Source organism: Cannabis sativa, chromosome 8 (assembly GCF_029168945.1).
Source record: "Cannabis sativa cultivar Pink pepper isolate KNU-18-1 chromosome 8, ASM2916894v1, whole genome shotgun sequence".
Taxonomy (NCBI): domain Eukaryota; kingdom Viridiplantae; phylum Streptophyta; class Magnoliopsida; order Rosales; family Cannabaceae; genus Cannabis; species Cannabis sativa.
In genome coordinates, this window is record NC_083608.1 from 29,472,160 (window position 1) to 29,496,803 (window position 24,644).

Here is a 24,644-nt window from a genome sequence, read left to right on the forward strand (position 1 = left end):
GCAAACACCTTTAACTGATCTCTGTATGGGAAGGTCACTTCTAGAGGTAGGCTTTAACAATATATGCTCTACACAACGGTTTCACTGTCGTTTGAGTAACACCAATTCTTTATCATCCTAAATGTATTCTTTTCTTCTCTTATTCATATGCAAAATGTGTTTCAGCATGTATTTCACCAAACAATGAAGTATTTTATTTAATAATTCTTTTATACATTGTTTCTTTTAAATTTTGTAAAATACATATATTATTTTTTGAATTATCAGGACTTAAACAATAAATTTTTCTAAACAATTGTTCCACCCTTTGCCATAATACTATGCTATGTGTTTTCTTTACAAATACTACATTAATAATGAATGTTAGACCAATGTCAGTGTGTATATATTAAAATTAATGTATAATCTATTATTAATAACAATATATGTATCATTTGCTTATTAAACAATTCAAACTTATTCACCATTTGCCTTTATGTGATCAATTATTCTTACAATCATATTATTTTACACAGTTCTTTATTTACAATTACATAACAATATATTTTAATAGTAACTTTATATACAATTTTATACTATACTATCATTGCTTCTAATATATTAGCTAACATTTTTAGTTTAATTATTATTCCTTCAAATTACATACAATATACCACTTAAATATATATAAATTATATATATACATAAAAAAACAATAACTTAAAATAAAACAACCTACTTGCTCGTAACATTCATTTATAATATATACATACATATATTAGTGCACACTTTTGTTCATTGGTTAAAAATGCAAGGTTTTTTTTCTTCCCCTTCTTCACGTAGTTCAATTCCATCAAGTTATGTACCGAACAGAATTATTGGGCACGAAAGACGTAATGGAGTTGGACATAATCTAGTCAGATATTGGTCGTGTTAATCACTGTAAAATATTAGCAACAAACAGCGAAAATAGCAGAATTTAACTTAAAAGGTAAAACAAATCCCAGGTTTAGGGGCACAACCTCAAATATGCAAAATATTTTTCATCATTATATTAAATCAATTGCTAGTAAAAATTCCTACCCCCGTAAAAATTTATTCAAAATTGTGACAAAATCAGCTCAACTAATAAACTTTTCAATAGCATCATTTCTTGCGGAAGAATAAGAATCCTACTACTACAGAGAGGCCAACAACCGCTGTGGGGACAACCCAATATTGCTTTGCCAAGTCTATGAGCTTCTGAGCATAATCTCTTCTTGTTGGCTTCGTGGAGACAATATCAGGTTCTGGGATATCAGAGGTGTCGAGCTCACCAATGAAAAAGCTCTGCATGAGCTCCTTTGCAGTTTTGCTGTGCCCAGCATCTTCAAAATCTTCAGTTGCATCCTTTCCTTCAGTGGAAACCAATATCTTTCAGTCGAATGATTTGTATTCATAACGTTTTTGTTGATAGTTTGACAAATTATGAACACGTCTATACAAAAGTAAAGATGTTAGCACAATCATTTAAGTAATGAGAAATATACCAGTTGCAGCAAGAACTACGTCATCTCCACCAGGGTGTTCATCCAAATAAGATGACAAATCATACACCTAATTGTAGTCATAGGAAGGGGAAAATAAAACAATTAGAATGGAATAGCATGGAACCAAAACAAAAAGATGGCTTTCCCAGAAAAGTAAAATAGTCTTTAAATCAAAGATCAAAGTTTATATCAAACCACTAATTATATCAAAGTTTCCAACCTAGCTTACTGCCAACATACGAAGTCACATTAACTGTATTTTTTATTCATCCCAGCCATGTTTGAGAGCTAAGATGCCATTCAATATCATCACATTCTAAGGATCTACGACCATTATAGTGTATCACTTTGAAGTTTATTGACATGTGTTAGCGTAGGCCCGACCGAGATATTATGTCAAAATTGACGTTTAGAGTTCAAAGTGGCTGCACTAAGGCAATGTCGTTTGATTTTCTGTATGGTTGTATTGACTTTATATGTTTTCCTTGACAGGCTGTGAGAGTACTCTTCCATTCATGACTTCATATCCTCAAACTAGAGTATAGACAATTTGATTTTTTTACTACTATCTGTATTTCAAAAATTGCTAAAAGATCTGTTATTGTGGTACAAGATCATATAAAAAGAATCTGATGGTTATTTCTCCTTAAACCCTTTAAATTGTAATGGTTATCGCTTCATGGGTTTTCATGAATACAAGTGAACTTTCTAACAAAAATTCCTCTGTTTCTGACATGCTACAACTGCAGTACGTTCACAAAGTTCTTGAACTAACTCTTTGAAAACATTTAGTTGGAAATAACCAACAAAGGTTGAAGAAATTAAAGTTCTTCACAAAATAACCAACAAAGTTTGAAGAAATTCAAGTTCTTCGCAAGTTAAAATGGATCTCAGAATCCACTAGTAGGTGAAACACCAACATACGAGGGGAATCCAAAGTACACACTGGATCAAGAAATATCTTTGATCATATCTGTTAAAGTTAAAGACAGTAAGGCATAAAACTAAGACATTTTAAATGATTTCAGAAAGTTCATTATAAACAGTTGGGGGTGGTGGACTAGACTTAATTTCAAGCTCAGGGAAAAACTTACAATACATTATTAAGGCCGTAGACATTGCAATGGCAATGTTGAACCATATTAAAAATGTTTTTTTGTCTACTTAATTTAAATGTAATTTTTATAAGTTAAAGCTTAAACATGATTAAAAATCAACCATTCCACATATTATGGCCTTAAACTTGCTTGCAACAAACTAAAACTCTCAAGAAAACATAACAAACACTGATAAAAAAAAGTTAAGCTTAAACTTGATTAAAAATCAACTATTCCAACAAGTAATATAACTGAGTTTTGGTTCACATATTATGGCGTCAAACTTGCTTGCAACAAATTGAAATTCTCAAGAAAACATAACGAAAACTATTTCTTATAAAACAGTTTCCCTGCATAACCCAAAAAAACTAAAACAATTGCCATATGAAAGTATATAACTAGAGTAATTGTATCACGCTGTGATCATTTGAGCTAACATTACTGGGTGAAAACTAATAACACCAAACCCAGATCAAACTGCCTATAACTAGAGTAATTGCAAGTTCTTTTTTTATTTTATGTATTCACTCAGAGTCCAAAAATCTAGTCAGAAAATGTGAATATCAAAAAAAAATACGTATGTTAAAAGATAACCATTAAACATCAAATAAGCAAATAGATCTAAAGAAACAAAAATAAAACCCACATACCCATTCATGATAATAACTATAAAGACAAAACACCATTACAAAGCCCACTTGGTTTGAGAAGCCATGAATGAAATAGTAGGTACCTTGTCATCGATAACGACCCAGCAGTCATCCTTGGTGTTATGCTGGGAGATTTCTTCCATGGAAAAGAGCTTGGTGAGACTCGGCATTTTCTAGGGGCACAGTGATTTTACCAGCTTAGCCACTCTGCCCCCAAAATGACTGACTTGAGAGAGAAGAAGAAGAAGAAAAGCAGGGAAGAAAGAACTCAGACCATCCTGAAGTTGTAGAAACTGAAACCCAACTACTGACTGACCTATGATACTGGGCCTCACTCTCACTAGCCTAATCTTCATGGGCTTCAGACAAAATGGCCAGCCCAAATGCAAACTCGACAGCCCATTTGATGAAGAGAGAGAAAAAAAAAAAAGATACTCAAAACCCTAGCAAAGAAAAATCAAAGAGAAAAGAAAAAAAAAAGTAAAAAAGTAATAATTTCCGTTATAATTTCTGCAGAGTTGTCTGAAATTAATATTTGACAGCAGCAGAAAGAAGAGAGCGTGATTTTCTTAGCGGGGGAATTCATATTTATATATATAGACACAATATATATGTATCTATGAAATAAAGAAATGGAGAGTGGTGGCAAAGCAAGGGAAGAGGAACAAGACGGAATGTCCGTACACTCTCCTTGCAAGGCTCCCCCTTCCTCTGCTTCTTCTCTCCCAAAGGTCTTTCTCTCTCTCTCGTGATCATCATATCATATATATTTATGTTTATGTATGCATATATTTCTTATTAATTATGTGTTTTCTTCTAGGAGCAATCGCAGGTTGAATTGGAGCTTAGACTGTTAGAAGCTCTCGAAATTTATCCTCCTATTAAGCTGCAAGGCATGCCCCTTCTTATTTTTGTTACGAAATTGCTGCTTCAATTTTTATTGTTCTTTGGCCAAACTAGTTATGCGGGTGTTATAATGTAAATAAAATTCATGGTGCAGTTTGGTTAGGATTAAATTGATGAGGTTTGGGACAGAAATTTAGTAAACACAAATGATTCGGTGGGTTAAATGAGCTTATTATGGCATTAAATTCTTGAACACTAAGCTCACAAAGTCCTTGTATATCTTTTGGAGAATTTCAAGAGTCATGAACCTGGGGAATGAGATCTTTGGCTTTGATTAACTAATTTATTAATAGGAAAACTGCATTGAGCTAATATGTTGATGAGTTTCGGTATATAGTTATAATCAGTATCTGGTTTCAGCTTTACCAAATTGTAAATTAGACTATTTAGTATCCTAAACTGCTTAGCTCAACTTGGTATTTTGGAGGATTATGTTAGAAATAAGATTAGAGAAACTTCCCAACTAGGTCAGTATCTAACTTTTTATTAAAAGAATAAATAGGATTTATTCTCCCAAACTATGATTTTGTAGAGTTTTGCCCCTGAATTTTTTTCTATTACAAAAATTCTCCCCAAAGTATAAAATTGTTGCAAATGTCCTACTTGTAGTTGCATTCTGGTGATTTATTTAAATAATTTGTTAATATAATATTAACATAATGTTAATTTAGCCCATTTCAAGAGTTTAGACAAAAAGTAAATATATAATTAAGGGTCTAATGATAAATAATGAGAGTATGTATATGCATTTTTAGAGCTACTATTTGTATGTTTAATGTAAATAAACTGGATTTTGGGTAGCTTAAAGTTATATTGAATAAGCCCTTGTACTAATTATACCTGTAACTTATAGCTAAATAAGCAAATTGTTATAAAAAATGAGATTAATGTTACTAGAGGGGAATATTTGCAACAATCTGCATAGTTCGGGAGATTTTTGCAACTGAGAAAAGTTTAGGGGGAAAAACTCTACAAATGTCATGATTTAAGAGGCAAAAATCCTATTTATTCTTATGGAAACATCTAATTTCTAAGTAAGAATAGTGATAGTTTTGCGGTTCAATAAGATAAATGATTGTGATATAGTGAACAGTTGTTAGTTAGTGCAGTTGACCTATTGGTTAGTTTAAGTTTAATTATGTTCATGTCATATATTGCATAGTCAAGTCCTTTTATTATTAAAACATATTACTGTAACTGAACAAATTATCTCTATCTATACAGGCATACACCGCCACTTTGTTCTTTTTGGTTTAATGGAGTTTCTGCGGAGAAGGTTAATTCTGCTTCATGCTTCTGTTCCATAACTTTGACCCTATGTACAATAAGAACCTAAACTCTAACTTTTACTTTTCTTTTTTCTTATTTTTGATGTGTTCTTGTAATAGCTTTAACAGACAGTTTTCTTCTGATGAGGTTCTACAGTTGCTGGATCGTTTCTATAACTTGGAAGTGTTGGTATGAAAATATATAACTCATTTTCCTTATCTCCAACTTGTTTCTTAAAGAAGATGTGTTAGTGAATGCCAACACTGAAATCCTTAAATTCATTATTGAATAATATGTTTGTCCATTCAATATGCTCACCTCTCATCTAGTAATATAAGAAGGTTTTTATTTTGGGTGCTGTTAAAGCAACTTCGATAAAGTAAACAAAATATCAATTTGCAAGTTTTTTAGTCTATCTTTTATCCTAAGCATATTTAGTTTGTAACCAAAATATAATGGAATCAAAATGGAGTTGTAATAATTCAATTTTTTCCTTTTGTGGTAGCAATGACTAATGAGAGGTGTGTTTGTCTGACCCTTTCTTTTTTTGGTATTATATATGTCAGAAACCAGATGATGAGGATATTGAAGTCTTGAATCGCGAAGAAGATTTTAGCTTGCCTCAAAGTTTCTTCGTTAAGGAAGAATCATAATTCATAAATGACAATCATTTGTAAATATGCTTTAATAGTGTTTGATCTTGTAAAGATTCAGCCTCCCTAGATGATTTATTGGTCATTTTTAATCTTTCTTGTTTATGGTTTGGATGCATGTATAATGGTGTGAGAGCTTAATTTTGGTAGATTTTAGGGAATATAAAAATATTAAATTTTGGTGGGATGGAGAAGAGAGACAATTTGGAAATATAAGATTGTTATGGGTGTTTATCAACAGCTTACACCATACCCAAATTATTATGTGTTTTGGCAGTGCGATTGCCAATTATATATTTTTTCATACCACATCATGTCATGTGCGTGGTTTGAAATTTTATCAGAGTCAAGTCTGGTAAAAAGAAAATATTATTTTTTATATAGGGTTAATTTCACAAATGCATAAAAACAACAAAAATACGGTTTTACGGAATTTTAAATATTTTTACGATTTTTTTTATTTTATTTACATAAAATACGGTCTTTTTATGTTGAAATTTGGTTCATTTGTTGTTAATTTTTTGTTATATGTATGTTATTTTTTGTTGTTATTTTGATGTTATTTTCATGTTACTTTTATGTTGTTTTCTTGTTGATATTATGTTGTTTTCGTGTTATTTTTTAGAAAACCGTAAAAATGTAAAAAAATATTCTTTGAACGTAAAAATGTAAATATTTTACAAAAAATTGTGCCTTATGTAATTATTCCTTTTATATATATAGGTGCACTTTTAATGAGTACTACCATTCAATGTAATATTAGAAAATTTTGAGTTTTTATGATTAATTTTTCTATTTAATTAGAAAAATTTTCTCATGTTTACATTATATGGACTGAGATTGGTTCATCAACTGAAAAAAAAATAAAAAAAAAAATTGGCAAAAAAATGATAAAAAAAACTTAAATTTGACTTAAATATTTTTTTCATATAAACATATTTTTGATATAGTGTAAAAAGAAGTATTTTTTTTATATTTTCTTTAATTAAGTAGCTAAATTAAGCATAGAAATTCAAATTTCTCTTTTATTATTCGCTATCGAACCAAAATCTAATGATTTAATATTTTTAAAATTAATATTAATACCAAAAGCTCTGATTTTCCTCTGTTTTCTCTCTACTTTTTCTCATATGGTATCAGAAGAACTCAGGCCCTCAGCTTCCATGGCTCGGCCAACCACTCGATCCCAAGATGGTACTGCACCATCAACGATCGACAACAACACAGCAAAAGTCAATTCCGACTCCATGCCTGCTCCCCCTTCCTCAGCAATTCCTCGTCGAAACCCTCCTGTTCGAGTTCAATCTCAGAATGCAGATCAAGGTCTTCATGACAATTCCACCATTGCTGAAGGCAACTTAACTCAGACTCTCCAATCACGATCGGTTGTTGATGATCATTCCAGCCCGTTCTTCCTCAACACCGCCGACCACCCAAGTCTGGTTCTTGTGACCACAGTCCTCAACGGAACCAACTACCAGCCATGGAAACGAGGTATCACAATGGCATTGACGGCCAAGAACAAGATCGCGTTCATCAACGGATCTCTTCCTCGTCCCGAACCTGGTAACACAAATCTAAACTCTTGGTTAAGGTGCAATAATATGGTAATGTCTTGGTTGATTAATTCTGTTTCACCTGAGATTGCACAAAGTATAATGTACTTTGATTTAGCTACTGAAATGTGGAGTGATCTTGTTGAGCGTTTCAATGAAGGCAATGGCCCTCGAATTTTTTAATTACAAACACAGCTCACTCGGCTTCAGTAGGGTGACTGTTCTGTTTCTACTTATTTTACGAAATTGAAACCCCTTTGGGATGAGTTGAAAGAATTTCAACCCATAACCACTTGCACTTGTGGTGCAATGAAAGTTTTCTTGGATTCTTACAACCAAAATCAAGTGCTTCAATTCTTGACTGGTTTAAACGAATCCTATGCTTCAGTTCGTGCTCAAATCTTGCTTAACGAACCTATACCAAATCTGTCCCGAGTGTTTGCAATGATTGTTCAAGAAGAACGTCAAAGATCACTGGGAAATTCTGATTCTCTTACCTTGGCTGTTGCATCTAGCTCTACCAATCCCCCAAGAAACAAGAAACCTAGACCTTCTTGCTCAAATTGTGGGAAACTCGGTCATCTTGTTGACAAGTGCTATTTCCTCCATGGATTTCCTCCTGGTTATGGGGACAAAAGAAAGCAAGAAAAAGGCAAAGCCAAGGCCAATGTTGTAACTGCCAACAACTAGAAAATGACATTGATAGCAGTTCGGGTCACATTGATCTATCCTCTCAATGCCAACAATTAATTTCTCTGCTGAGCCAGCAACTAAGCAACACAACCAATGCAGAACCACCTGCTATAGCCCCTGCTGCATCAAATCTGGCAGGTACAACATTAAACTCAACTTCTTGGATTGTGGATAGTGGTGCCACTCACCACATGTGTTGCAATTTCAGGTGTTTTTCATCATTTTCTAATATACCATTCCCTAAATTTGTGTCTTTACCAAATGGACAATCTCTCCCTGTCCACAACATTGGCACTGTCAAGATTAACTCAAAAATAAAACTGCAGAATGTACTTTTTGTACCACAATTTCAGCTCAATCTTTTTTCTATAACAGATTACATGCTCAATACTCTTAACTCAGTATTATTTCATCAAAATTGTTGTGTTATTCAGGATCCTACTTTGAATGTGGTGATTGGGACAGCTGAAAAATATGGCAAATTGTTCTTGCTTCACCAAGAAATTCCTACTACAGCAGCTACTACTGCTACTACTGCCACTACTGCCACTACTGCTACTACTGTTTCATTTTCTTTCAATAAAAACAATGTAAACCAATGGCATAATCGCCTTGGACATCCATCGATGTGTATTTCAAGTTATTTCAATAAAGAACATAACATTTTACATCCTAATTCCTCTTTACATTGTCACATTTTCCATTTAGCAAAGCAAAAACGATTGCCATTTATTTCTAATAATCATTTTTCCAAAGACATATTCGACTTAGTTCACATGGACATTTGGGGTCCCTTTCATATAACTACTATAGAAGGTTATAAATATTTTCTCACTATAGTTGATGACAAGTCAAGGTTCACTTGGATCTACATGCTTAAGAACAAATCGGATGTTCAAAATATAATTCCCAATTTTTTCAATATGGTTTGTACTCAATTCTCATTGTCTATTAAAGCAATTCGCTCAGACAATGCAAAAGAATTGAACTTACAATCTTTTTTTTGCCTCAAAGGGCATTATTAATTACCACTCTTGTGTGGAAAGACCACAACAAAATTCAGTTGTGGAACGAAAACATCAACATATACTCAACATAGCCCGAGCACTAGAATTCCAATCCAACTTACCCTTGGTTTATTGGTCTTACCTAGTCCAAACGGCTACATACCTAATGAATAGAACACCCTCCAAATTATTCAAAGGTTTAACATCATACCAAATTCTTCATGGTACAACTCCTAAATATGACCACCTACGAAGTTTTGGGTGCCTAGCCTATGGCTCCACCCTTTCTTCCAAAAGACACAAATTCACACCTAGGAGTAGGGCCTCTATCTTCATTGGTTACCCTCATGGCATGAAAGCCTATACTCTACTCGATATTGAAACCAAACAATTTATATTTCACGAGATGTTGTCTTCCATGAAACCATTTTTCCCTTGGTTTCATCAACATCTCCATCTGAAATACACCAATTGTTTGCTGATATTGTGCTTCCAGCATTTACACCTATCCAACAACAGGCACCTACAACTAAACCTACACAAGAGTCATCTTATCCATCTGGTTTCACACCAGTTACCGAGTGCTCAACCTCATCTGGCTTTAAACCAGTAACCGAGTGCTCCAACTCATCTGGTGTCACACTAGATCACATTGATCACAAGCTACAATCTCAACCACTCCAATGTGGCTCTGACAATCTGGTTTTCACACCAGAAAATCACCAAGGGAACATTTCAGCTACTGGTAGCATCAAAGCACCAGTACCTATCATTCCTGCTGAAGCCATTCCCAAACATCCCCCACAAACTGATAGCACTCCAGCTTCCACATCCGAAACCAGAACTACTGGTTCTCACAAACAAACTGCCATCACAGTAGCTCCAACACCTCCAACAACTACCAAAACCGGCAGAATTTTGCATAAACCTAAACATCTCAATGACTATGTTTGTCATGCTTCATCTACATCACATCCAATTGAGCCTTTCCTCTCATATATCAAGTTACATCCTCAATTTTGAGCAACTGTACTTGCAGCCTACTCTGAAATTGAACCTAAAAGCTATGTGGAAGTAACTCAATTTAGACATTGGCTTCTTGCCATGGATAAAGAAACAACCGCCCTTGAAAAAAACAACACTTGGGTCATTACCAAGCTACCACCCGGACATAAAGCCGTTGATTGCAAATGGGTATATAAAGTTAAATATAACGAAAGTGGGGCTGTTGAAAGATTTAAAGCTCGTCTAGTGGCCAAAAGCTACACTCAAAGACATGGAATTGACTATTCCCAAACCTATGCTCCCGTAGCTAAATTCAACACTCTCAAAATCTTTTAGCACTTGCAGCCATGAACAATTGGAATGTCCACCAATTAGACATCAATAATGCTTTTCTTCATGGAGATCTCCATGAAGAAGTATACATGAAAATCCCTCCGGGTTATAAAGCACCTCCAAACTCGGTGTGCAAACTTAACAAAAGCATTTATGGCCTCAAGCAAGCCTCAAGACAATGGTTTAGCAAACTTAGTCAAACTCTTATTTCGGATGGTTTCATTCAATCTCTCTCGGACAATTCTTTGTTCATAAAGAAGACAAACAATATCTTCTTGGCCATTCTCATCTGTGGATGACATAGTGGTTGCAAGCAACAATGACAATGCCATATCACACTTCAAAACATATCTTCATGACAAATTCAAACTTAAAGACCTTGGCACTATTCGCTTTTTCCTTGGTCTTGAAGTTGGTCGCACAAAGAAAGGCATTTCAGTCTCTCAACGGCCTTTTACACTTTAATTACTACAAGATACAGGCTACATTGGTGCCAAACCAGTGTCTATCTCCATGGAAACAAACCTCAAGTTAAGTAAAGATAAAGGGAATCTTCTCCCAGATCCTACAGCCTATAGAAGTCTCATAGGCAAACTCATATACTTGACCATTACGAGGCCTGATATTTCCTATGTCATGAACCATCTAAGTCAATTTTTAACTTGTTCACGGGTTCCACATCTCCATGCTGCACATCGTATCTTGCAGTACCTAAAATCAACCCCGGGCCAAGGACTGTTTTTCCCTTCCAACACAACAGCTACTATTTCAGCATATGCTGAAACAAGCCTTTCCCCTTCCAATGTTCAAGTATCCTTCTTCTCGGATGCCGATTGGGGGGCTTGTCAAGACACAAGGCAATCAATTTCTGGTTATTGTCTTTTCCTTGGCAACTCTCTCGTGTCATGGAAATCAAAAAAACAACAAACTGTTTCCCACTCTTCTGCTGAAGCAGAATATAGAGCAATGGCTAATGCCACTTCTGAACTCACTTGGATCATCGCTCTCCTCAAAGATTTTGGCGTCAACCTTGCTACTCCAACACTGCTTTATTGTGACAACACCGTTGCCAATCACATTAGTGAAAATCCAGTTTACCATGAACGCACAAAACATGTGGAAATTGACTGCCACTTCATACGAGAGAAGGTCCAACAAGGCTCGATCAAGCTACTTCATGTCTCCTCACAAAACAACATTGCTGACATTTTCACCAAAGCGCTCTTACCAACTCACTTCTCCAACATTATATCCAAGATGGGCTTAATCAACATCTACACTCCATCTTGAGGGGGGCTCTTAGGATTAGTTTTGGATTAAATTAGTTAAGCTTTGGATTAGGTTAGTTAAGGGTTGTTTTGTTTGTTACAAATTAACATTACAGCTGTACATTTCTGTTACAGCATTGGTTAGTCTCAACTAACCATTTCTTGATTGTATTGAGCTATATAAAGTTCTTTTTCCATTCTGTAAAATCAGTTCAGCAATAATAATACCAAAAGCTCTAATTTTCTTCTGTTTTCTCTCTAATTTTTCTCATACTGCTCATACGACTTATTAACTGTTAATTGGTAAACCTCACTTACAAAATTCAAAATTATGTAATCTAATATTCCTGAACCATAAACAATTAAAATAAGACAAGAAAATGTCAAAATTTAAGAAAGCGAATAAGGAGACCAGCTTATATACAACTCCACAATACTCCAACCATATGAGTGCGTCTGTTTTCTAGTCTCCTAATTTATATTAGTCCTCGACTTCAAACCCAAAACCATATGTATACACATTATAATTAAATAAGAAGATTGAGGTCAATATTTCTACTTAAATTATATAGTACATAATGAATAAAGAAAATTTGAATATTGACTTAACACTAACAAAATTTCTATTGCAGCAGGTTTGATTCCAAAAATATTTAATATTGACCTAATATAATTTTATCTCCTAAAATCAATCCTGTATCCTTTAATGACTCACTAATTTTTGACAAACTTGATAACACGAAGCCTTACTATTAAGACTTGAAGCCATTCCAATATGTTATCTCCCATCGGCATATGCTCTCTGAACCATTCGACTAACAGTGTTCCATACAATACCAGTGTTTCCATAAACACAAAACACACCCATAACATGCCTCAAACTAGCTCAGTCTTGATCTCAGCCTACACCCATGCATAATACCTATATACAGCTTGCAGCAATCATGCAAGTCTTCGCACTGAACAACCCATCTGTTGTAGTGTTTCCCTCTAGATTCACACACCAAAAATGAGCAAGTATCTTGATTCTTCAAACATATGAATTAGTGGGCTCCCCCACTTCAGCTTAGGAAGAACTTCTCTCTTAGAGGAATACCTCTCGAGGTATAGCTCATAAGCTAACCGCATACTCACATGTGATCCTTCCATTCTAAATGTCACTTTGATGAAGATGTTGAACTAATGCCTCAGTCATTCTGACTCTTCGCCCCTTGATATTTCTATGTTGCCTTAGTACCATAGTTGTTGACTTTCACCTTAGGCCAACATTGTCATGTTGTTATCTTAGTACTTGAGTCCTGCTGACTTTCACCCTAGATAACTAGCATTTCCTGTGTCCTGAGTCTTCTTGGCTTTACATTCTGGAACAACAAACCATCTCCATGATACTCATCTCGATGCTTGTATTGAATATCTAGTCTGCTGAGTGAACTGTGAGGGTCTCTCCCCCACTTCATCTGTGGGCATCCTCGACAACAAGCCCACACGCAAATGTCTGACTGCCTAACTTTTCATGCACACCACGCCATCTAAAAGTGCATCCCGCAGGTTGTGACTCTCGAGTCAACTATCACATATAGCACCCCTGTTGATTTTTATATGCATGCCTTGTCCACTCAACCATCCAACTGATTCACACTAGCATCACGCCCTTCTAGGCTCCCTCGATGTACTAAGTTCCAATGATGCAACCCTCTAGCCTTCATGAAAACTCTAGCACCCTTCTTGACCTTCGTAGGCTCACATGACTACTAAGTCTCACTGGCACAGCCCTCTAGCCTCTACTTAAACTCTAGCGCCATATTGTGCTTAGTCTTCTTAGCCCTGCTGGCTTCTTTGATGTATTCATTCAACAACTCCACATCTCTATCAATGCCTTTGTGTGACTTACGCCCACTGGCGCTTTTACAAGCCAACACATCCCACTCGACTGTGTTGGCTCTTCCCATATGGATCAAATAAAAGTCACATGCAAATGCCTCCAACTACGATCATCCTCTGACGATTGCGGCATCCGCCTCTTGGTCTCCATGTGTGTCCCTCTTGACACACACACACACGTAGCAACTGAATCATTCCATGTCTATCCAAATTTAAACCATCTCAGTCATCAACTCTTGACCACTGTCGTGACTAACAAGAATCTAACGGCCCTTGCAATACTTCTACACCCATGCCAATAAGTTTCTTTTTCAACAAAAGCGCCTCTTGCGGCTTACGATGTCACTTAGGTAAACTCGACCTAGTGTACCAAGCATACAGTATGGACTACCTAATCAAATCTTCTACTATGCCAACGAGTTTCAAGCATTTTTTTGTGCCTCTCTAAAATTTCACATGGTAGTTTTCTTTCTAGCATCCCTAAACTTAATTTAAACCAACCATCACTGTCTCCTTTCTAGGATGTCCAGCATTCCCACAAAGAAAAGCAACTCAATCTCAACTCCATATCCGTCTATTGATCCACTTTAGGAGACTAACTAGCTCAATGACATCTTGTTCCATCATTCAAATTATCTCGATCATCCACACGCCTACATCCCCTCTAGGATAGGCCAACCAGGTTCACCTCCCAGTGAGATGAACTTAGCTCTGATACCAACTGTCACGATCTCACTTTTTCAGGCAATGGAATACCCATTTGGCACTTTGACTTCTCTAAGCCAAGGTTAGCCTTCCAGCCATTCGAGTAATAATGGGCTCATTTATTGCACGACCGTGTGCCTCTCGCACACTTTCGTCTCTCAAACAACTCTCGTTGAGTCATGCTCGGAAGCATCTATGAGTGCATCCATGCATCGAGGCTCTCTAGCCAAGATACTCACACTGTCTATAGGTTCCCACTATGATAAAGAAAATTCCAACACCATCGCTCACCTCGTCACTCGTGACCAAGGTAGCATGTGTGGCAAGATGCCAACACTAAGTTGGCGTGCCAACGCTTCTAATCATGCCCCATTTGATACCATCCGAACAGTCTCTCTCATCGCCCAAGGACTCCCATACGTCCATGGTCTAATTCTCAAGGCACCATGCCTCTACACATGTTGGCAAGCTCTTGAGACAATTCACCAAACTAGTAGCATACGTTAGACCTCTGTCTCTTTCCAACATGGTGCATCCATCTCATGCGCATATGCAAACTAGCCTGCGAATGACTACCTGTGTCATCTCGTGTTGAGACTCATCACCAAGGCGCACCACAATGTCTCTTGGAGGTTTAGACCATGTCCCGTGCAAGTAGAATATCGACAAGCCAATAGAAACATACCTGCTAACCTCTGGCAACATTCTTAGACGCACTATCAGGTTAGCCCGATAGTATCCATGAATATTCTAACTCATGGAGACATATGATTCCCCTCATGGTCCTCATATGCCCACCATACTAGTCTCACTGACCAGTAGTAGCTCGCCTAGCATTAAGGTGTCAGGGGTGGTGGAGAGTTGACACCAGGTACTCCCCCTTAAAGAGAATTCTAAGCTTTTAGCCTTCTACCAGGAACATATATGATTTTTGCTTTGTAGATATTGTTGGGTTTTATGCCCTAAATAAAACTCATTTCATATAATCAGATTTACTTATTAATAAAGATCAGAAATAACATTTTATGTTGCATGGTTCACATGATTTATTTCATGATTATAGGTATATAATGTATGAATTCTTTTTAAGTCCAGAACATATGAGTTGGTTAAAGATTATAGTGTTGTCAGCACAGTGGAATATAATCTTAATTATATGTTCAAAAGTTGATTCCCTGATTTGTCAGAACACTGGATTTAGACTGACATGGTATAATCAGCGATAGGTATTCTTACACCTTGGAAAAGTGTTATGTCCTTTCCAGGACATTAGCAAAGTTTACCAGTATCGGATGTATGGAGTATACATCGGAAGGGACCGATATTGAACTTTGATTAGATATATTAAAATTTACCGTAATATCTATTCAATTCAATATCACCTGTTGATCCTAGATCAAATGATCTCAATCCTGATATGGTTAGGCTCAATCTCAAGAGTGTTATTCGTGTTCTTTGATTTGTTAAGTTAAGCCTACTTTTGGGTCAGGGTGATACTCACATTTTGGGAACACGGTAGTGCAATTGAGTGGGAGTGCTAACATAAATATGGAATCTATAGCTTCTATTTGGCAAATAGAAGTAAAGGATGATTTCCTTCGAGCTTAACCAAACGAAGATAAATGGTGGAGATCTCATTTCACTTAGGTGAAATATCATTTATACAGGGTTAAGTGTTTTAAGGATAAAATACATTGAAGGTGTAGCGGTAACAGTAGTGCCTTTTCAATGTAGATCATCTATATAGAGAATCATTGATCACATTAGGGTTATAACAATGGATAACTAATGACGTGTCTATATCGTGGAACATATAGAGCGTTTCTATATGACTTAGAGTGCAATTCTAAGTTCTAAGTGTGGATTCAATGAGGAATTAATAAGTTAGGGAATTTACTTGGTAAATTCGGTTCGACTTATTGGAAGCTCGGTTATATAGACCCATGGTCCCCATACTAGTTGAGACCATACTTCTTGTAAGACTCAGTTAATTGATTTTAATTAATCAATTATAATTCTAAAAGTTAGACTATGTCTACTTTATGAATTCTCACAGTTTAAGGATGAAATCGTAAAGAAAAGGGTTTCTAGGCTTAATTATTAATTGAGAGACTTTGCATGTCTAATTAATAATTATTTTAAATGACAATATTATTTAATAATCTATTTTAGTTATTAAATAATTAGTTTTGGCATTTAAATGATTAGAATTGGAAAAATGGCATTTTTGGAGAAATAGAAATAAAATTGAGGAAACTGCAAAATCCAAGTGAGGCCCATATCACCCTATGGCCGGCCACATGGTTTGAGTTTCCCAATTATTATTTTCAATTTTTAATTGCCATGTAATTGCTAATCAAAACCTAGGAAAAATAGGAAAGTGGTGGATCACACTAAATAAGGCAGTTAATTGATTACACAGTAATTAAGGAAACTGTTTTATTTGGAAAGTTGTGCTCTCCCTTCTCCCTATATAAAGCAACCTTGTTCTCTTCTCTTGCATGGATGATAAGCCACGAAATTAAGAGAGAAAAAGAGAGAAAAATTTCGAAATTCTTGTGAGATGAGTAGTGCCCACACACATCAAGTGGTACCTCAATCATAGTATGTAAGACTATAGAAATTCTGCATCAAAGAAGGAGAAAAGAAGATCCAAGTTCAGATCTTGGTGATGCTCTGCTACAGAAAGGAATCAAGGGCTAGAGATCTGAACGGAAGGAGTCATATTGTTCCGCTGCACCCACTGTAAGGTTTTCTAACTTTATATGTGTTTATTTTTATTGTTTTAGAATTCATATTAGGTTGTTAATCCAACATACTTGTTAGTAAATCTAGATCCTGGTAAAATAATTTCCAACAGATATATGGTCATCACCATATACCAAATCACAGAGTTTCTCAAATCTAATTGCACTATTGTATTCGTAGACTCAAATAAATGGTAAATACCAAGTCCCATCCCGATATGGACAATATTAAAGGTATTTACGAAAATACCACTGCCATACAAACTAAGCATTAGCATGTCACCAGCATCCACACCAACATGTGCCACTACTTGACCACCACTTGGCCACCTTGTGGACATCACCTAGCTTGTATCGTGCCATCTTGGCACACACGTAACATAGCGCAAAGCGCGACTTGATTCCTCAGTGTATTATAAAATATAATAGTGTAATTATAAGACTATTTAATATGTAAAGACCGCTTAATTTAAATTTGGAAATTAGCAGATAATTATGGTTTTATTATGAAAATTATTTATTGATATTAAAATAATTATTTTTGACGATTTATTTGAATTCAGAATGCATTTTATATGTCATATATAGAAATTTCATATTTTTGCATGTTCGGTGCCCAACAACATGGAACGCGGTGTATGGATCAATAGAATCACATCTTAGTATTTTTGTATAGCGGGGCAGTTTAATTGGACATTGGGAATGTTGAGATTAGTCGGAAATTTAGAGTTTTCCCAAAATACCCTAAGTGAATTGTATGACTCTTTAGTATAGGTAAGGTCGTTATGGTCTTTTTGCCTATTGAGTTTTGTCTTTAGTGAGGGTTTAATATTAAGTTTAAATTTGATTTTTGAAGCTTAGTTTGGCTGAAGCAATGTGTTTAATTAAGGAAAAATCATCCATTTACTCATTTTATGAAAAATTAGAAAAGTTAGAAAAATAACTTCATTTTCACTCTCAAGTCTCTCTCTCTCTCTCTCTCTCTCTCTCTCTCTCTCTCTCTCTCTCTCTCTCTCTCTCTCTCTCTCTCTCTCTCTCTCTCTCTCTCTCTCTCTCTCTTTCGGCCCCTTAGAGCAGCTAGGGTGGGATTGTTTTCTGTGGATTTCAAGCTTGTTTCAGCAGAGATTAGGAGATCCTAAGCTCTAGGTAAGTTCTTGAATCCTTCTCTTTAGTTTCTTGGGTTTTAAGGAAAAAGAAATTTTGCATGCTTTGAGATTGTGGTTGCTGTGGTTGATGTGGTTGATTGTTGTTGTGTTCAGGGGTTTAATTATGGTTTGTTATGTTGGTTTATGCATGTTTTAGAGGTTGTTGTGTTGTTTGAGCAAGCTTTGGAGTTTTGAACTCAAGCTTGACTCATCAATGGCAAATTTTGATTCTGTACTTGGGTGGTTGCTTTGTTGCCTTGAAAATGTTCTCTAAGGTGTATAGAACAGGTCTAGAAAGTTTGGATTGGTTTGGGGTTGTTTTGGTGAAGATATGAATTTTTTGGTGTTTCCTGCACTGAATTGGAATTCCAGTTCAGAGAGGCCTGTAGGAACCAGAATTCCGGTTGGCTTCCAGGATTTCCTCCCAGAACTGGAATTTCGGTTGGGGAAAATTTGGGAACCCTAATTTTTCCTATTTTTGTGTTATTTAGGGTATTGCCATGTTAGTTATCGATAGGGAAACTTTTAGTTTCAAGTTTAAGTCCCCGGGAAGTGATTTAGCGTATCGCTTATCAGTGTTGTGATTGATGTGATTTAAGAGCCTGTAATTCGCCAAGCAGATTGTTCCACTCAGGTTGACCAGCACACCTGAATTCAGAATCGAGGTAAGATTAGTATAACAGTATGCATATGTATTTACATGTTTAGCGTGCATGTTAGGAAGCCTGTTAGAATGCATTAGATATGTATGTTGGCTTTCGCGCTATCTGAGAGTATCACATCGGTACGACTAGAGTATGACTAGCGTACCGAGTATAGGCAGATATTATGGTCGATAGTACCGTACTATTTGACAGGATCACATCGGTACGGCTAGAGTATGACTAGCGTACCAAGTATAGGCTGATACAGTATCACATCGGTACGACTAGAGTATGACTAGCGTACCGAGTATAGGCTGTTACTATGTCAAAAGTACCATCGTACAAACGTTCGAGACTCAGTACCGTGTGGGACACGGGGATTAGGGTTATGGGCGTTTGATCATAATCCAGGATATATGTATGTTATATGATTTATGCTTTTCTTACTGAGTCTGTCGACTCACAGTGCTATGTTTATGTGTAGGTAAGGGAAAAGCTAAGGCCGAGGAACCGTGAGGACGAGCAGATGAAGATTGTACATGTCGGGGCGGTTAGGCCTGGAGCGTACGATCCTCGGGACATCAGGGCTTTTGTTGTTAGTCGTTGGGCGACAAATATTTTGTAAATGACTAGCAAACTTTTGTAAAGTATTTTGTAAACGGGATCCCAAAATATTTTGTATGTAATATTATAAGTTTTAATTAAATAGCAAAATTTTAATTAATCATGATTTTCATTAATCTCGTTGATTAGCAACGAGCTACATAGTATGTTTAAAATCACGTTAATACGCCTATGCTAGTTAAGGTGTTACATAGTAACTAGTAATTAAACACTTACAAGCAAACACACACCCTTATAAATAATTTTTGTATTGTGTAATACCCCCAACAATTTAGTCTTGACCCCACCCTAATTGTATCTTTATCAAATGTGAATCAGAGGTTACCAATTCATTTCAAATTTGTAACCTTTCTTATGTTACAAAATCATGATAACTTGTCATACACTCACTTATTAGTATGTTACACATATTTTATTTATAATTTTTCGGCCTAAAATTTTTATTTATAAAAATACACTTATAAAATTTTAAAATTACAAAAATACACTTTGATCAGCAAAAAATAAGAAAACAACGAGAAATAAACCTCACGATGACTATAAATCAGCTACAAATAAACTATAAAATAACCAAACATAACAAGAAAAATAACCTCATAACATCTATAATACAACTATAAATAAATTATAAAACAACCAAACATAACAAGAAAAACAACCTCATGACATCTATTATACAACTATACATAAGGGATTATTTCACAAATACACAAAAGCAACAAAAAAATTACAAAAATACGGTTTCACAGAATTTTAAACAATTTTACTTATAGAAAATACGGTCGTTTTACGTTGTACTCTTGTTAATTTGTTGTTGATTTTTTGTTATCTGTATTTTATTTTTTGTTGTTGTTTTGATGTTATTTAAATATTATTGTCATGTTACTTTTATTTAGTTTCTTGTTGTTTTCGTATTGTTTTTATGGAAAACCGTAAAAATATAAAAAAAAATCTTTAAATGTAAAAATATATTTTTTTTACAAAAAATAGTGCCTTATATAATTATTCCTATAAATAAACTATAAAAGAACTATGAAAATAGTTTATTGTTTTTACTAAATATGTATTTTTGTAAATGAAATTTTTTCTGTGTTGATAAATTTTTGTAATTTTTCTTTGAAATTTTTGATATTTGTAAATTCTTAATTTAATCTTACACAAATTTAATTAAAATAATATGGGTATAATTAAATAGAATACAAATTATAAATGTTTGTTATTTATATTAATTATTATTAAACTTTTAGTATATTAAGATTTATATCATGTGTGGAGATGTAATTTTTCCACTAAAGCAATATTAAAAATTATTAAATATATTATAAAATTATTTTTTATGGTAAAAATAACACAATTTTTACTCATGAAAACATAACAAAATTCATTAACATAATTTATAGGAGAAATTTCATAAATATGGGAATTGAGGGTATAATTTATTTTTTTATGGCATAAATAAATAACATTATAAGATTATGGGTTTTTTCTATTTTTTTTTTACATTTATATGGGTATTCCTTATGCCATATTTTTGTAAAAAAAATAGAAATTTCATATTTGTAAAACAACAATAAGTTTTGCCGAAAAAGTCACTGCCACCAAAAAAGTCGCCAGAAAAATTACTGTCGCCGGAAAAGTCTCCGGAAAAGTCACCGTCACCGGCAAAGTTACTGGAAAAGTTACTAGAATAAAATATCTCAGATATAACTAAAAATATAGCCGGTTCTATTATGTTACAGAACCGGTTATAATTAAATCTAAATAACATAAAATAACTCAAACCAGTTATAATTAAAATAGAACTGATTCTATAATAGTGTTACAATGAATAAAAATAAATAACATGAAATAACTCAAACCGGTTATAACTAAAATAAAACCAGTTATATAATATAATGAATACAAATAAGTAACACGCAATAACTCAAACCGATTACAATTAAAAACAAAGAAGAAATTAGTTCCTAAAACACTGAAATATAAATTAAAAACAAAACTAGTTTCACAATAAAATATTTCATAACACATAATCCCTCATAAAACCGGTTATAATTTCTTTTTTTTAAAAAAGTGAGGAAATGTCTCAGATATAATAAAAGTAAAACCGATTTTATAACATAATAAATAAAAATAATTAGCACAAAATAACGCAAATCGATTATAATTAAAATATAACCGGTTCTGTAACATAGTGAATAAAAATAAATAACACAAAATAACTTAAAGCAGTTATGATTAAAATAGAATATGTTCTATAACAGTGTTATAATGAACCAGTTTTATAACAATGTTATAATTAATAAAATCAAATAACACAAAATAACTCAAACCGGTTATAACTAAAATAGAACTATCTATATAGACATAATGAATGAGTATTTTTGAGGTAGATATGATATGGGTGTAATTATTTGGTGGGTTGGAGCATGTTGAATGAATGTTTTTGCTTAAGCTATTTTATTTAATTGGTTTTTGTGTGAGTTTTTATCTTAGTTGCTTTACGGAACTGGTATTTTGTCTTAAATTTTTAACTAGTTGATAAATATAAACGGTTTCTTTATATTATATTTGAGTTATTGTGTATTATTAATTGTGTTTATTTATTTTGTTATGGAACTAGTTCTTTTCATATTTATGCCTCAATATTTTTTGAAATTGATCTCCATTATTTTTAAAAAAAATTATAATCGGTTTTATGAGGTATTATGTGTTATGAGGTTTTTTTTTTATTATAGAACTAATTTTATTTTTAATTTATGTTTCAGTGTTTTAGGAAATGATTTCTCCTTTATTTTTTAATTGTAATCGGTTTGAATTATTGTATGTTACTTGTTTGTATTCATTATTTTATATAACCGGTTCTATTTTAGTAATAACCGGTTCTAATTTAATTATAATTAGTTTGAGTTATTTTGTTTTACTTTTTTTATTCTTTGTGTTACAGAACCGGTTATATTTCAATGATAATCGGTTCTATTTTTGTTTATATTTGAGACATCTACTTCTGGTGACTTTTTCAGTAACTTTTTTCGGGGACAATGACTTTTCCGGTGACTTTTCCAACGACGATAACTTTTCTGGCAACTTTTCTGACGGTGGTAACTTTTTCGGCAAAACTTATTATTGTTTACAAATATGGTATTTCCATCTTTTTTTACAAAAATATGACATAAAAAAAACTTATATAAATATATATAAAAAAAAAAACAAGAAAATCCATAACCCTTAGCTTTATTTATTTATGCCATAAAAAAATAAACTCTTAAAATTTTCTCATAATGTAATTTTGATGGTTTGAGAATAAATTTGTATTGGTTTAGATTTGGAATAGGTGGATATGTGATTAATGGTTTGTTGTGGTAATGTAGTGAAGTAGTGATGTTGATGAGTAGTTGTTGATTTAGTATATGAAATGAGTTTGGCTTAGAAGATAGGGTTGTTTGAGAAAGTAGTAAACTTTTATTGATAGTTTGGAACTTTGGTTTTTTGGTGTTTTTAGCTTCTCAACCCAAGCTTGATATTTATAGGGAGCTAAGGTTGATACTACAACTTTCTAGATTTTTCTTATTTTGAATTACAATTTAACTTTCTAAGATATTCTAGATTTCTTTTTTAAGTTTCTTAGCTTACAAATATAGTTTCTAGGTAATTCTAGTTTTCTCTGATTTTCTTAGCTTTGTGTAGTTAATATTATAATTTTCTAGATAAGAAAAGTGTAGAAATGTGTAGCACTTTTCATCACTCCTCCTTGGTACACATTTCGGTAACTCTGATCATGTCTCGCAATAGCTCGAACTTTCCTCTTGGTAGTGCCTTTGTGAATATGCCGGCTACCTGCTCTTCAATCTTGCAGTGCTTGAGCTCGATTTCTTTGTTTGCTTCTGCTTCCTTGATGAAATGGTACTTGATGCTTATATGCTTAGTTCTACTGTGAAATACTGGATTTTTTGCCATTGCTATAGCTGATTTGCTGTCACAATAGATCTTTGTAGCTTCTTCTTGTAATTCTCCCATGTCTTCAAGTATTCTTTTGAGGCATATAGCTTGGCTTGTAGTCATTGCTGCTGCAATGTACTCTGCTTCTGCTGATGATTACAACAGTTGCTTGCTTCTTTGATGCCCAAGAAAATATTCCTGATCCAAGTGTGAAGGCATATCCTGACGTGCTCTTCATGTTGTCCATGGATCGTGCCCAGTCACTATCCGTGTAGCCAACAAGTTTTGAGTCACTTGTAACTTTGTACCATATTCCGTAGAATTTTGTTCCTTGCAAGTATCTGAGGATTCGCTTGGCTTCTCTATAGTAACTTGACTTGGATCATGCATGAATCTTGATAGGAGACTAACTGCGTGTTAGGTTTTATGCCCTAAATAAAACTCTTTACAATCTGATTAGTTATCAATATAAGAAATTTGAAGTGATTGATGTTTGCATGAATTTTACATGCTAATGGTTTAATATGTTTAATATGTTTATTACATTCATACACACAAAATCAGTTAAATCCAGATCATATGTTTATTCACAATTACAGTATCGTCAACACAGTGGAATGTGATTGTGATCATATGAATCAAAAGTTTTGGTCCCTGTTTCATCAGTGTTATTGGATTTACACTAATGTGATAATCAGCGATGATGTGTACTTACACTTGGAGTAAGTGTTATGTTCTTTCCAGGACATTAGCAAAGTATACTAGTTTCGAATGTATGGAGTATACATTGGACTGGACCGATATTGCAACTAAGTTAAGATATTACAAACTTACCGTTATACATATCTTTCCAAGTCAATATCAGTAGTTGATCTTAAGATTGAAAAGAATCTAAATCCTGATATGCTTGGGCTCAACTCAGGAGTGCTATTCATGTTCTTTGATTTATTAGTTAAGCCTACTTTTGGGTCAGGGTGATACGTATATTTTGGGAACATGATAGTATGATTGAGTGGG

At 34.1% G+C, this 24,644-nt stretch overlaps 2 protein-coding genes across 5 annotated transcripts; one reads left to right on the plus strand and one right to left on the minus strand.

Annotated features, from left to right (window-relative positions):
• Positions 1-949: 949 nt before the first annotated feature.
• LOC115700598 (cytochrome b5) lies at positions 950-3,573 on the minus strand. Its single transcript, XM_030628196.2, has 3 exons — positions 3,339-3,573; positions 1,509-1,575; positions 950-1,373 (listed from the first exon to the last, which is right to left on the minus strand). Exons 1-3 carry the CDS (start codon positions 3,423-3,425, stop codon positions 1,126-1,128), a joined length of 402 nt encoding a protein of 133 aa, XP_030484056.2. The 5' UTR covers positions 3,426-3,573; the 3' UTR covers positions 950-1,125.
• A 120-nt stretch (positions 3,574-3,693) lies between these two features.
• Positions 3,694-6,175, plus strand: LOC115700599 (uncharacterized). 4 transcript variants are annotated; one of them, XM_030628200.2, is made up of 5 exons: positions 3,694-3,986; positions 4,088-4,148; positions 5,386-5,437; positions 5,550-5,619; positions 5,997-6,175. In XM_030628200.2, exons 1-5 carry the CDS (start codon positions 3,888-3,890, stop codon positions 6,081-6,083), a joined length of 369 nt encoding a protein of 122 aa, XP_030484060.1. In that variant the 5' UTR covers positions 3,694-3,887; the 3' UTR covers positions 6,084-6,175. The 4 variants fall into 4 exon arrangements, with proteins under 4 accessions (XP_030484060.1, XP_060958705.1, XP_030484057.1 ...); XM_061102722.1 differs by having other exon boundaries at positions 3,719-3,986; positions 4,076-4,156; positions 5,394-5,437; XM_030628197.2 differs by having other exon boundaries at positions 3,719-3,986; positions 4,076-4,148.
• Positions 6,176-24,644: the final 18,469 nt, after the last annotated feature.